The 12,907-nt window shown below is 44.2% G+C and overlaps 1 protein-coding gene across 2 annotated transcripts in view; it reads left to right on the forward strand.

The window, feature by feature from the left end:
• RNF214 (ring finger protein 214) overlaps positions 1 to 12,907 on the forward strand; it is a 57,891-nt gene that overhangs the window by 2,667 nt on the left and 42,317 nt on the right. For both annotated transcript variants that reach the window (XM_033206830.1, XM_033206829.1), the window contains exons 3-5: positions 3,567 to 4,074; positions 4,761 to 4,820; positions 11,200 to 11,340. In XM_033206830.1, the coding sequence (XP_033062721.1) occupies positions 3,567 to 4,074; positions 4,761 to 4,820; positions 11,200 to 11,340 (709 nt within the window). The remainder of the gene's footprint in view (positions 1 to 3,566; positions 4,075 to 4,760; positions 4,821 to 11,199; positions 11,341 to 12,907) is intronic.

Raw genomic sequence — 12,907 nt, forward strand, 5'->3', positions numbered from 1 at the left:
GGGACTACAGGCGCCCGCCACCCCGCCCGGCTAATTTTTTGTATTTTTAGTAGAGAAGGAATTTCACCGTGTTAGCTGGGATGGTCTCGATCTCCTGATCTCGTGATTCGCCTGCTTTGGCCTCCCAAAGTGCTGGGATTACAGGCGTGAGCCACCGCGCCGGCTTTTTTTTTTTTTTTTTGAGATGGAGTCTTGCTGTGTCGCCCAGGCTGGAGTACAATGGCGTGATCTCAGCTCACTGCAGCCTCCGCCTCCTGGGTTCAAGGGATTCCCTTGCCTCAGCCTCCCAAGTAGCTGGGATTACAGGTGCCCGGCAGCACGCCTGGCTAATTTTTGTATTTGAGTAGAGATGGGGTTTTGCCACGTTGGCCAGGCTGGGTATTTTACTTTTAAGTGGTTTATTTTTATATTTTAATGAATGGACACAATAATTAATTGTACGTATTCATGGGGGTACATGCTGATGTTGTGCTACATGTCATGTATAGGGATCAGATCAGCATAATTCGCATCGCCATCATCACAAACATTTATCCTTTTGAGTACTTTCAGTCCATGGTTGGTTGAATCCGTGAATGTGAACCACAGTCTACATAAAGAGGCTGTGTATTCTTCCTCAACTCTTTTTTTTTTTGGAGACAGACTCTTGCTCTGTGCCCCAGGCTGGAGTGCAGTGGTATGATCTTGGCTCACTGCAACCTCTGCCTCCCGGGTTCAAGTGATTCTCCTGTCTCAGCCTCCCAAGTAGCTGGAATTATAGGCGCCTGCTTGGTAGCCCAGCTAATTTTTGTATTTTTAGTGTAGATGGGGTTTCACCATGTTGACCAGGCTGGTCTCGAACTCCTGACCTCAAGCGATCTGCCCGCCTTGGCCTCCCAAAGTGCTGGCATTACAGGGGTGAGCCACTGCACCTAGCTCCCTCAACTTTTTGTTTTGTTTTGTTTTTGAGACAGTGTCTTGCTCTGTCGCCAGGCTGGAGTGCAGCGGCGCGATTTCCGCTCACTGCAACCTCTGCCTCCCGAGTTCAAGCGATTCTCCTGCCTAAGCCTCCCTAGTAGCTGGGATTACAGGTGCCCACCACCACGCCCGGCTAATTTTTTGTATCATAGTAGAGACAGGGTTTCACCATGTTGTCCAGGATGGTCTCAATCTCCTGACCTTGTGATCGGCCTGCCTCAGCCTCTGGAAGTGTTGGGATTACAGGCGTGAGCCACTGTACCTGGCCCTCCCTCAACTATTTTCTAGAGTACCTGAGTCCTCTAATACAATAGCTAACACTTAACTACAGTTCTGTATGTGTTAACACATTTAATCTTCAAAACAGTCTCAGGAGGTAGTGATCATATTATTATTCCCATTTATAGGTGAGGAAACTGAGACACAGAGAGGTTAGTAATTTGCCCAAGGTTTCCAAGCTATGTTGGAGTCAGAGTTTTGATAAAGTCAACTACATACACTAGTAATAATGGCAGCTAAGGTTTATTGAATGTTTACTATATGCCAGGCACTATACTGAATATTTCATGTGCATTATCTCATGTCATCCTCACAACAGTCCTATTAGGAGGATAGTATTATTTCTGTTTTACAAATAAAGTAACTTGCCAAGAGTGGTGGGCGGAGTCAGGATTCAAACTCAGGTACTATATATGCCTGAATTTTTTTTTTTTTTTTTTTTTTTTTGAGACGGAGTCTTGCTCTGTTGCCCAGGCTGGAGTGCAGTGGCCGGATCTCAACTCACTGCAAGCTCTGCCTCCCGGGTTCACGCCATTCTCCTGCCTCAGCCTCCTGAGTAGCTGGGACTACAGGCGCCCGCCACCGCGCCCAGCTAGTTTTTTGTATTTTTTTTAGTAGAGACGGGGTTTCACCATGTTAGCCAGGATGGTCTTGATCTCCTGACCTCGTGATCCGCCCGTCTCGGCCTCCCAAAGTGCTGGGATTACAGGCTTGAGCCACCGTGCCCGGCCTATATATGCCTGAATTTTTAATTAAGTACCTCCTCACAGTTAACTCCCAGCAGGAAGGAATCAGTTTCGAGTGTTTATATTGAGACAGGGTCTCCCTCTATCACCTAGGCTGGAGTACAGTGGTGCGATCATGGCCTACTGCAGCCTCCACCTCCTGGGCTTAAGCAGTCCTCTCACTTCAGCTTCCCAAGTAACTGGAGCTGCAGGTGCACGCCACTACATTCGGCTACTTTTAAAATTCTTTTGTAGAGACAAGGTCTTGCTATGTTTCCCAGGCTAGTCTTGAGCTCCTGACCTCAAATAATGCTCCTGCTTTGACCTCCCAAAGTGTTGGGATTACAGGCATGAGCCATCGCTCCCCACCGAGGTATTCTTTCAGTTGTTTTATTTTGAACTAGTATGATTGAAGAAACAAAGGTGCATCAACTTGAATCCTGTGTGCTGGTTGGGTATGGTTAAGAGTGTCAGTTATAGAATTAGTTTAAAAAAAGAGGGTGGGATCAAAGAAATTAAACATAGGCGTTAATTCCTGGGTGAAAGATGTACAATTGTGAATGTTGGATGTCATCGTAAATATGTTTTAAGACCCTTTTAAAAAGCAATCCCTCACTTCAGCCGGGGTGACAAAGTGAAACCCTGTCTCAAAAAACCAATCAATCAATAAATAATAAAAGCAGCACCTTGAATGGCTGTGACAAGTGACAGAATATCCTAATGTTAAGCATATGTATACTTACTGTGTGGGATAAAATTTCTATTGACAGCTTCAATTTTGGATTCAAAATTGTCTGTAGTTAGACAACTTAAAGTGTAGATGCTATACTCTGGAAAACTGTTGAAGAACCTAAAAAGTGGTTCTGGTCAAAGATCTCTATAATGAGTTTGAATGAAAATTATTCTTGTGAAAGGTGAGAGAAGAATCAAAACAATATTTCTAAGTTAATATTTTATTATAGTATGTGTAACTAAATTAATACATGTAACTAAAATATTCTAACCAGCATTAGGCTAATTCATTGGTATCCCCAAAACTTATTCCAGTTGGCCCTCAAAAATTATTTGGATCTTCAGAATCATTTATGTTTGGCCATTTACTGTAGACTGTCTTTAGAACCCAGGTTTTTGGCCGGCTGTGGTGGCTCACGCCTATAATTCCAACACTTTGGGAGGCTGATGCAGGCAGATGGATCCCTTGAGCACAGGAGTTTGAGACCAGCCTGGGCAACATGGCAAAACCATGCAAAAAATACAAAAAATTAGCTGGGCGTGGTGGCATGTTACTGTAGTCCTAGTTACTCAGGAGGCTGAGGTCGAGGATCGCTTGAGCCAAGGATGTTGAGACTACAGTGAGCCTTGATTGCACCACTGCACTCTAGCTTGGGTGACGAGAGTTTAGACCCTCTAAAAACAAAAACAAAAAACAAAAAACTAGGTCTTAACCACCAAGCTATACTACCTGCACATGGGATAGAAATCATTGGATTGAAACTAAGTTCTTTCATTGTGATAGTCAGGAGGGTTTACATAGTCTAGTTTTGTTCTTCTAGTAGTTAAGTTAAAAGTATTATGACTTTTCTTTTCATCTTATGTGTTTGATAGCACCAAAGACTCTGCACAGAAACAGAAGAACTCACCTCTGTTGAGTGTAAGCCAAACGATAACCAAGGAAAATAACAGAAATGTCCATTTGGAGCACTCAGAGCAGAATCCTGGTTCATCAGCAGGTGACACCTCAGCAGTGCACCCGGCAGTTTTAGGAGAAAACTTGATAGCCACAGCCCTTTGTCTTTCTGGCAGTGGATCTCAGTCTGATTTGAAGGACGTGGCCAGCACAGCAGGAGAGGAGGGGGACACAAGCCTCCGGGAGAACCTCCATCCAGCCACTCGGTCTCTTAAGGCAGGGTGCCATACAAAGCAGCTTGCCTCTGGGAATTGCTCTGAAGAGAAATCCCCACAAACCTCCATCCTAAAGGAAGGTAACAGGGACACAGGCTTGGATTTCCGACCTGTAGTGTCTCCAGCAAATGGGGTTGAAGGAGTCCGAGTGGATCAGGATGATGATCAAGATAGCTCTTCCCTGAAGCTTTCTCAGAACATTGCTGTACAGGTCAAGTGTCAAGTTTCTACTACTAAAATGTAACTGGGGGGTGGTGGGGTTCAGGGTAGGAGATATTTCTTCATATTTGGTGGAGAACTTGCTGGCTTGTTTTGTTTTTTGTTTTTTTGCTAGCAACCATCATACTTCTTTCATACAGTGTCATGCAATGACTTCATTCTGATGTTCAGTAAATAAGAAAGCCAGTAGCTAGTGTCTAATCTTATGGCAAGTAGGAACTTTATGACCTACGTAGTCTCTTTCACTGAGTAACTGATGAGTTCAGGACATTAGCATTTGTATTTATCCCCTTTGTCCTTGCAGGAAGAATCCTTGTTAATTCTCTGAGTCACATCTTAAGAAGTACAGTGTATCCTGCCTTCTAGTGACGGGTGTGCTTTGTTGTAGGAGAAAGTATGGGCACAACAGACTGTAGAGGGCAGACGTCTCATCTCAGACTTGAGGCTTTCTCTCAGTCAGTCGTTGGGTCTTGTTTGGGTTATTTTGTGGGACCGATGATTAATGCAGGGTGGATGTTGGTGTCCATTTGCCAGAACTACATTGCTTAGCTTGCTTGGAAGCTGGTAAGGGGAAAGAGCAAAAAGTTAGTTACCTGTGGCAGAATTCTAGGTGTTAGTGATTCTGCCTCTTTTACAGTGTCTCTGAACAATTCTAAATATAACTTTTTTCCTTTATAGACTGATTTTAAGACGGCTGATTCAGAGGTAAACACAGATCAAGATATTGAAAAGAATTTGGTAAGTATTTAAACTGTCATTGTTGTTATATGAAGTCATTATCAAACAGAAGATCTAGAGGCATATCATCTCAGTTGGAAAAGGTGCAGGAGTCCCCTTAATAAAATCCCTGACAGATGGTCAGCTGACTTTTCCTTGATCACTTCCAGAGATGGGAAGCTTACTACCTGACAGTGCAACCAGTTACGTTTAAAAAAAAAACAGCTCTTATTGGCCAGGCACAGTGGCTCACGCCCATAATTCTAGCATTTTGGGAAGCTGAAGTGGGTGAATCGCTTGAGCTCTGGAGTTTGAGACCAGCCTGGGCAACGTGGTGAAACCCCATGTCTATAAAAACTACAAAAATCAGCCAGGTGTGGTGGTGGATGCCTATGGTCCTAGCTACTCAGGAGGCTGAGGTGGGAGGATCACCTGTTCACCTGAGCCCAAGAGGTCGAGGCTGTGTGAGCCATGATTGTGTGATTGTATTGCAGCCTGGGTGACAGAGTGAGCCCCTGTCTCAAAAAAAATTAAAAAAAAAAAAGAAAAAGGCCAGGCCCAGTGGCTCACACCTGTAATCCCAGCACGTTGGGAGGCCAAGGCAGGTGGATCACCTGAGGTCAAGAGTTCGAGACCAGCCTGGCCAACGTGGTGAAACCCCATCTCTACTAAAAATACAAAAGTTAGCTGGGCGTGGTGGTGCATGCCTGTAATTCCAGCTACTCAGGAGGCTGAGGCAGGAGAATGGCTTGAACCTGAGAGACAGAGGTTGCGGTGAGCCAAGATTGCACCACTGCACCCCAGCCTGGACAACAGAGAAACTCCGTCTCAAAAAAACCAAAATAAAAGCTCTTATTGTTAGATTTTATTCTGAGATGAAGATAAAACCCTTATAACTTCTTGCTTCAGGCCGGGTGCGGTGGCTCACGCCTGTAATTCTAGCATTTTCGGAGGCCGAGGTGGGTGGATCACCTGAAGTCAAGAGTTTGAGACCAGGCTGACTAACATGGTGAAACCCCGTCTTTACTAAAAATACAAAAATTTAGGTCAGCCACAGTGGCTCACATCTGTAATCCTAGCGCTTTGGGAGGCTGAAGCAGGCAGATTGTCTGAGCTCAGGAGTTTGAGACCAGCCTGGGCAACATGGTGAAACCCCATCTCTATTAAAAATACAAAAATTAGCCAGGTGTGGTGGCGTGTGCCTGTAATCCCAGCTACTTGGGAGGCTGAGGCATGAGATTAGCTTGAACCTGGGAGGCAGAGATTGCAGTGAGCTGAGATCGTGCCACTGCGCTCCAGCCTGGGTGTCAGAGTGAGACTGTCTCAAAAAAAAAAAACCAACCAAACAACAAAAAACGAAAAGTAGCCAGGGGTGGTGGTACTGCCTGTAATCCCAGCTACTTGGGAGGTTGAGGCAGAAGAATTGCTTGAACCTGGGAGACTGAGGTGGCAGTGAGCTTCTTGTTTCAGGCCCGGTGTGGTGGCTCATGCCTGTAATCCCAGCACTTTGGGAGGCCGAGGTGGGTGGATCATGAGGTCAAGAGATTGAGACCGTCCTGGCCAATGTGGTGAAACCCTATCTGTACTAAAAATACAAAAATCAGCTGGGTGTGGTGGCACATGCCTGTAGTCCTAGCTACTCCGGAAGGTGAGGCAGGAGAATTGCCTAAACCCGGGAGGTGGAGGTTGCAGTGAGCTAAGATCGCACCACTGCACTCCGACCTGGTGACAGAGCAAGAATCTGTCTCAGAAAAAAAAAAGTTCTTATTATACTTTTCTCTTGAGCCTTACGGAATAAATCCAGTTCCTTTCCTGCTTGTTAGCCCTGTGTATATTTGAAGTTTTTTTTATGCCTGTTCCCCTTATTCTCTTACTCCCCAAGTTCAAACCTTTCCAGGTGAAACATCCCCAGATGTTTTTAGTATTCTTTTTGATACTATTTTGATACTATTTTCCATTTCTTTATCATCATTCTGGTGACTTTCACCTAGACATGTTCCATTTTATCAATATTTGTTTTAAAAAGTGATCTCAAGAACCATATATGATAGTACAGATACAGTATAATTCCTTTATAATATAGTGGGATCTCTTAGTATCTCTCATTCTAGACACTATTTCTTAAGCTTACATTGACTTATTTTGGCAATTTTTTCATACTGTTAAGCTTTTAGTCAAATTCCATCCAGTCTTTTTTTCATAGATTATTTACTTGTATCTTTCTAATTTTACCCCCAGATAGTTGGTTTTTTAAGAGAACGTAACACTTACCTTTGTTAAAATGCTCCCTTTGATCCATCCCTGGCATTTTGTGGCTAAAACTTCCACCTTTAAGTATATGGATATCTAAATGTACACTCTTTAAAGGGAAAGTAATGCTGGGAAAGGCACCCCAGGAAGAGGTCTTTAGGGTAAGATATGTTAATTTATAAAGAGTGGTATAAAAAGGGAAAGTGCTTGTAGCAACCAGATAAGAGAGTGGATATTTGGTGCAACTTGAAGAAATTGAAGGGCATATGGAAAAAGTTACTGGTGTACATTAACCAGATGGAGCCAATAAAACTTTTAAAACAGAGTAGCAACTTGGGACGTAATTGTAACAGTCAACTAGATGAAGCAGGAACGAATGAAACCCAGCAAGTTATTGGACCAAAAGAGGCCTAGGGTTGTGTTTTGTTTGGCTCTATCTTTTGGGTGGTAGTGAGGTCTACATGCTTTTAAAAAGGCAATGAGGCTGGGCGCAGTGGCTCATGCCTGTAATCTCAGCACTTCGGGAGGCCGAGGTGGGGGTATCACCTGAAGTCAGGAGTTCAAGACTAGCCTGGCCATCATGGCAAAACCTCATCTCTACTAAAAATAAAAAATTAGCCGGATGTAGTGGCGGGCGCCTGTAATCCCAGCTACTCTGGAGGCTGAGGCAGAGAGAATTGCTTGAACTTGGGAGGCGGAGGTTGCAGTGAGCCGAGATTGCACCACAGCACTCCAGGCTGGACGACAGAGCAAGACTGTGTCTTAGACAAACAAAACAAAACAAAACAAAACGAAAACCCAAAAAATAAAAAAGGCAGTGAAACTAAGTAGGTGTTAAGCTTGGTGGCAGTATATGAAACCTGACTCCTGTTCTGTTTTCTTTTTTTTTTTTTTTTTTTTTTTGAGACGGAGTCTCGCTGTGTCGCCCAGGCTGGAGTGCAGTGGCGCGATATCGGCTCACTGCAAGCTCCGCCTCCCGGGTTCCCGCCATTCTCCCGCCTCAGCCTCCGAGTAGCTGGGACTACAGGCGCCCGCCACCGCGCCCGGCTAGTTTTTTGTATTTTTAGTAGAGACGGGGTTTCACCGTGTTAGCCAGGAGGGTCTCGATCTCCTGACCTCGTGATCCGCCCGCCTCGGCCTCCCAAATCCTGTTCTGTTTTCTACCCTTTTCATGTATTTATGGCCATTGCCCACTGCCTACTTTCGAAAGTGTTACTCCTAGTCCTAGGAACCAACTAGCCAAGGATGAAGCAAAGTAACAGTGTATAAACTCTTTAGCTCATTAAGACTGGACTAATTGGATCAAGCATGCCTTTAAGTTATCTCCTTGTATGTAGTAATAGTATGCATGTTAATACTTTTTTCCATGATACTAATTTTTTTCCCCGATCCTGTGTTCTAAACATGGATCATAGGCTGGGTGCGTTGGCTTATGCCTATAATCCCAGCACTTTGGGAGGCTGAGGTGGGTAGATTGCTTGAGTCTAAGAATTTGAGAACAGCCTGGGCAACATAGTGAGACTTCATCTCTATAATAAAAATTATTATTATTATTATTTAGAAAAATGCATTATAGAAAAAGAAAAAAGTAAAGGGAAAGAGTTGTGGATAAAAGAAAGGCTGGGCATGGTGGCTCACACTTGTAATCCCAGCACTTTGGGAGGCTGAGGCAGGTGGATCTCTTGAGGTCAGGAGTTTGAGACCAGCCTAGCCAGCATGGTGAAACCCCGTCTGTACTAAAAATACAAAAACCTTAGCCAGGCGTGGTGGCACTTGCCTGTAATCCCAGCTACTTGGGAGGCTGAGGCAGGAGAATTGCTTGAACCCGGGCTGTGGAGATTACAGTGTGCCAACATGACACCACTGCACTCCAGCCTGGGAGACAGAGCGAGATCCCATCTCAAAAAAAAAAAAAAGAAAAAAAGAAGTTGGGTGTGGTGGATCACGCCTGTAATCTCAGCACTTTGGGAGGCTGAGGCAGGTGGATTGCTTGAGGCCAGGAGTTTAAGACCGGCTTGGCCAACATGGCAAAACCCCATATCTACTAAAAATGCAAAAATTAGCAGAGCATGTTGGCTCACACCCTTAATGCCAGCTACTTGGGAGGCTGAGGCACAAGAATCGCTTGAACGTGGGAGGCAGAGGTTGCCTTAAGCCGAGATTTGCACCACTGCACTCTAGCCTGCGTCACAGAGTGAGACTCTGTCTCAAAAAAGAATAATCTGCTGGTTTCAACTTTTCTTTGGTTAAGATCGTCTTTCAGTATCTTTTGGAAACTTTGAATTCTTGTCTCAGAAAAATATATACATACACCAGTTGCAGAGAGTTCAAAGATTCCCTGAGGTCCACCTATAGAATCCAGGTTCAGAATCCCTGGAAAGGTGTGATGCTGAGTAATCAGCTGTTTGGGACACCTTAGTCACATTTTAGTACATGGACTAAAGATTAGCTTGTCCCAAAGCCAAGGTCCTATCTTGAGAGTCTTTTTTATTTTTTATTTTATTTTATTTTATTTTATTTATTATTATTTATTTATTATTATTTATTTAGAGATGGAGTCTTGCTCTGTCGCCCAGTCTGAAGTGCAGTGGCACAATCTCTGCTCACTGCAACCTTTGCCTCCTAGATTCAAGTGATTCTCCTGCCTCAGCCTCCCAAGTAGCTGGGATTATAGGCATATGCCCCCATGCCTGGGTAATTTTGTATTTTTAGTAGAGACGGGATTGCACTATGTTGGCCAGGCTGGTCTCGAACTGCTACCTCAGGTGATCTGCCCGCCTCACCTTCCCAAAGTTACGGGATTACAGGTGTGAGCCACTGTGCCTGGCCTTGAGAGCCTTTTGTAAAAATGATTATAGTATGATATTTTCCCTGTTCGTTTTTTAAATTTTTTTCCTTTGAAAATGGTTATTTAATGAAAAAATTCAGTTTAGTGCTCTCAGTTTAAATATTATATGGGCTACTTCATACTAAATGTGTTTTAAGTTGGCTCTCTTCAAACTTTAGTGTCCCTTTGAAGGGTAACCATTGATTTTCTTGATTTACTGACATGGGGGTGGCAGAGCTAAACTGTTTTCAGAAGCAGTTCTATGTTTTTATTTATTATTATTATTATTATTATTATTTTTTTTTTTTTTGAGACAGAGTCTCGCTCTGCTGCCCAGGCTGGAGTGCAATGGCCAGATCTCAGCTCACTGCAAGCCCCGCCTCCTGGGTTTACACCATTCTCCCGCCTCAGCCTCCCAAGTAGCTGGGACTACAGGCGCCCACCACGTCGCCCGGCTAGTTTTTTGTATTTTTTAGTAGAGACGGGGTTTCACCGTGTTAGCCAGGATGGTCTCGATCTCCTGACCTCGTGATCTGCCCGTCTCGGCCTCCCAAAGTGCTGGGATTACAGGCTTGAGCCACCGCGCCCGGCCATTATTGTTTTTTTTGATAGAGACCAGGTATTACTACATTGCCCAGGCTGGTCTTGAGCTTCTGGCCTCAAGCAGTCTTCCTGCCTTGGCCCCTCAAAGTGCTGGGATTATAGGCCAGAACCACCGTGCCTTGTCTAGAAGCCTCACTTCTAATCCAGACTTTATATGAAAGCTTGCTGAGTTGTTCAGTCTGAATACCAGGTTTCCAGACATCTTTAGTGGATCCATCAGTTTTCAGTGTTACTAACCAGTAAGGAATCATATTCCTGGATGCTTTTTTGAGACAGAGTCTTGCTCTGTCACCTAGGCTGAAGTGCAGTGGCACGATCTCAGCTCACTGTAACCTCTGCCTCCCAGGCTCAAGCGATCATCCCACCTCAACCTCCCAAGTAGCTGGGGCTACAGTCGGGTACCAGCATGCCCAGCTAATTTTTGTATTTTTTTTAGAGCCCAGGTTTTGCCATGTTGCCCAGGCTGGTCTCGAATTCCTGAATGCAAGTGATCCGCCCACCTCAGCCTCCCAAAGTGCTGCAGTTATAGGTGTGAGCCACCATGCCCAGCCAATCTCATCATACGTTAATGAATTTAAATTTATATAGCCACATATGGTTAGTAGCTTCATTATTGGATAGTGCGGTTATAGAGCTCTATACAATGCCTTGGACAGTCACTGGTGAATGTTTCTTGTGATTAAATTAGGAAATAAACTTTTCTTGTCTTGTTCATAATAGGATAAAATGATGACAGAGAGAACACTGTTGAAAGAGCGTTACCAGGAGGTCCTGGACAAACAGAGACAAGTGGAGAATCAGCTCCAAGTGCAATTAAAGCAGCTTCAGCAAAGGAGAGAAGAAGAAATGAAGAATCACCAGGTATTTTGCTTATATTGAAATTGTCAATGAGTTAAGCAGCAGTCTCTGATCAAACTTTAATTTTTTAAAACTTTATGTATTTATTTATTTTTGAGACAGTCTCACTCTGTCACTCAGCCTGGAGTGCAGTAGCGTAATCTTGGCTTACTGCAGCTTCTGTCTGCTGGGCTTAAGTGATCCTCCCACCTCAGCCTCCCAAGTAGCTGGGAACACAGGTGCATGCCACTATGCCTGGCTCATTTTTTATATTTTTGGTAGAGACGGGGTTTTGCCATGTTGCCCAGGCTGGTCTTGAACTCTAGACTCAAGAAATCCACCCGCTTTGGCCTCCCAAAGGAGGCCTTTTTATTTCAGTTAACTCAAAAATAAAATTAAAGTTTGAGCTGTCCATACCCAACTCAAACTTTAATTTTATTTTTGAGTTAATTGAAATAAAAAGGCAAGGCCGGATGTGGTGGCTCACACCTGTAATCCCAGCACTTTGAGAGGTCGAGGCAGGTGGATCACTTGAGTCCAGGAGTTTGAACCAGCCTGGGCAACATGGCAAAATCCCATCTTTACCAAAAATACAAAAAATGAGCCGGGCATGGTGGTGCGCACCTGTGGTTCCAGCTACATGGGAGGCTGAGGTGGGAGGATTGCTTAAGCCCAGAAGACAGAGGTTGCAGTGAGCCGAGATTGTGCCACTGCACTCCAGCCTGAGTAACAGAACGATACCGTGTCTCAGAGAAAAGTATTAATACTCATAGACTTTTTTTTTTTTTGAGACGGAGTCTCACTCTGTCACCCAGGCTGTAGTGCAGTGGCACAATCTCTGCTGACTGCAAGCTCCGCCTCCTGGATTCACGCCATTCTCCTGCCTCAGCCTCCTGAGTAGCTGGGACTATAGGTGCCTGCCACCATGCCTGGCTAATTTTTTTTTTTTTTTTTTTTTTAGTAGAGACGGGGTTTCACTGTGTTAACCAGGATGGTCTTGATCTTCTGACCTCGTGATCCGCCTGCCTCGGCCTCCCAAAGTGCTGGGATTACAGGCGTGAGCCACTGTGCCAGACCACTCATAGACTTTTAATAGAGAATGTTTGGATAAATTAGATACATCCATATGTTATACAGCTATTTTTGAATTAGATCGATATTTATTGACGTAATACATTCATGTCAAATAAAAGAAATCAGGATGCAAAATAATGTATGTAAAACGACCTTATTAAAAAAAAAAAAGGCAAAGAAATGCATACCTAAGTATATATGTCTTTGTGTGAGCATCGAGAAAGATGTGAAAGCATAATACAAAGCAGTTAACACATTGATCACTCTTATGGGTGGAAGTGGTATGAAGTGGGGGAGTGACTCTTTATCACCTTTGTATTATTTCACTTTTTCTTTTCTTTTCTTTTCTTTTTTTTTTTTTGAGACTGGGGTCTTGTTCTGTTGCCCAGGCTGGAGTACAGTGGGTGCAGTCAAGGCTCACTGTATCCTTGACTTGACTTTCTGGGCTCAAGCTATCTTTCCACCTCAGCATCTCGAGTATCTGGACTACAGGCATGTGCCACCACACCTGGCTAAT

Source organism: Trachypithecus francoisi, unplaced genomic scaffold (assembly GCF_009764315.1).
Source record: "Trachypithecus francoisi isolate TF-2019V2 unplaced genomic scaffold, Tfra_2.0 Lachesis_group8, whole genome shotgun sequence".
NCBI lineage: Eukaryota > Metazoa > Chordata > Mammalia > Primates > Cercopithecidae > Trachypithecus > Trachypithecus francoisi.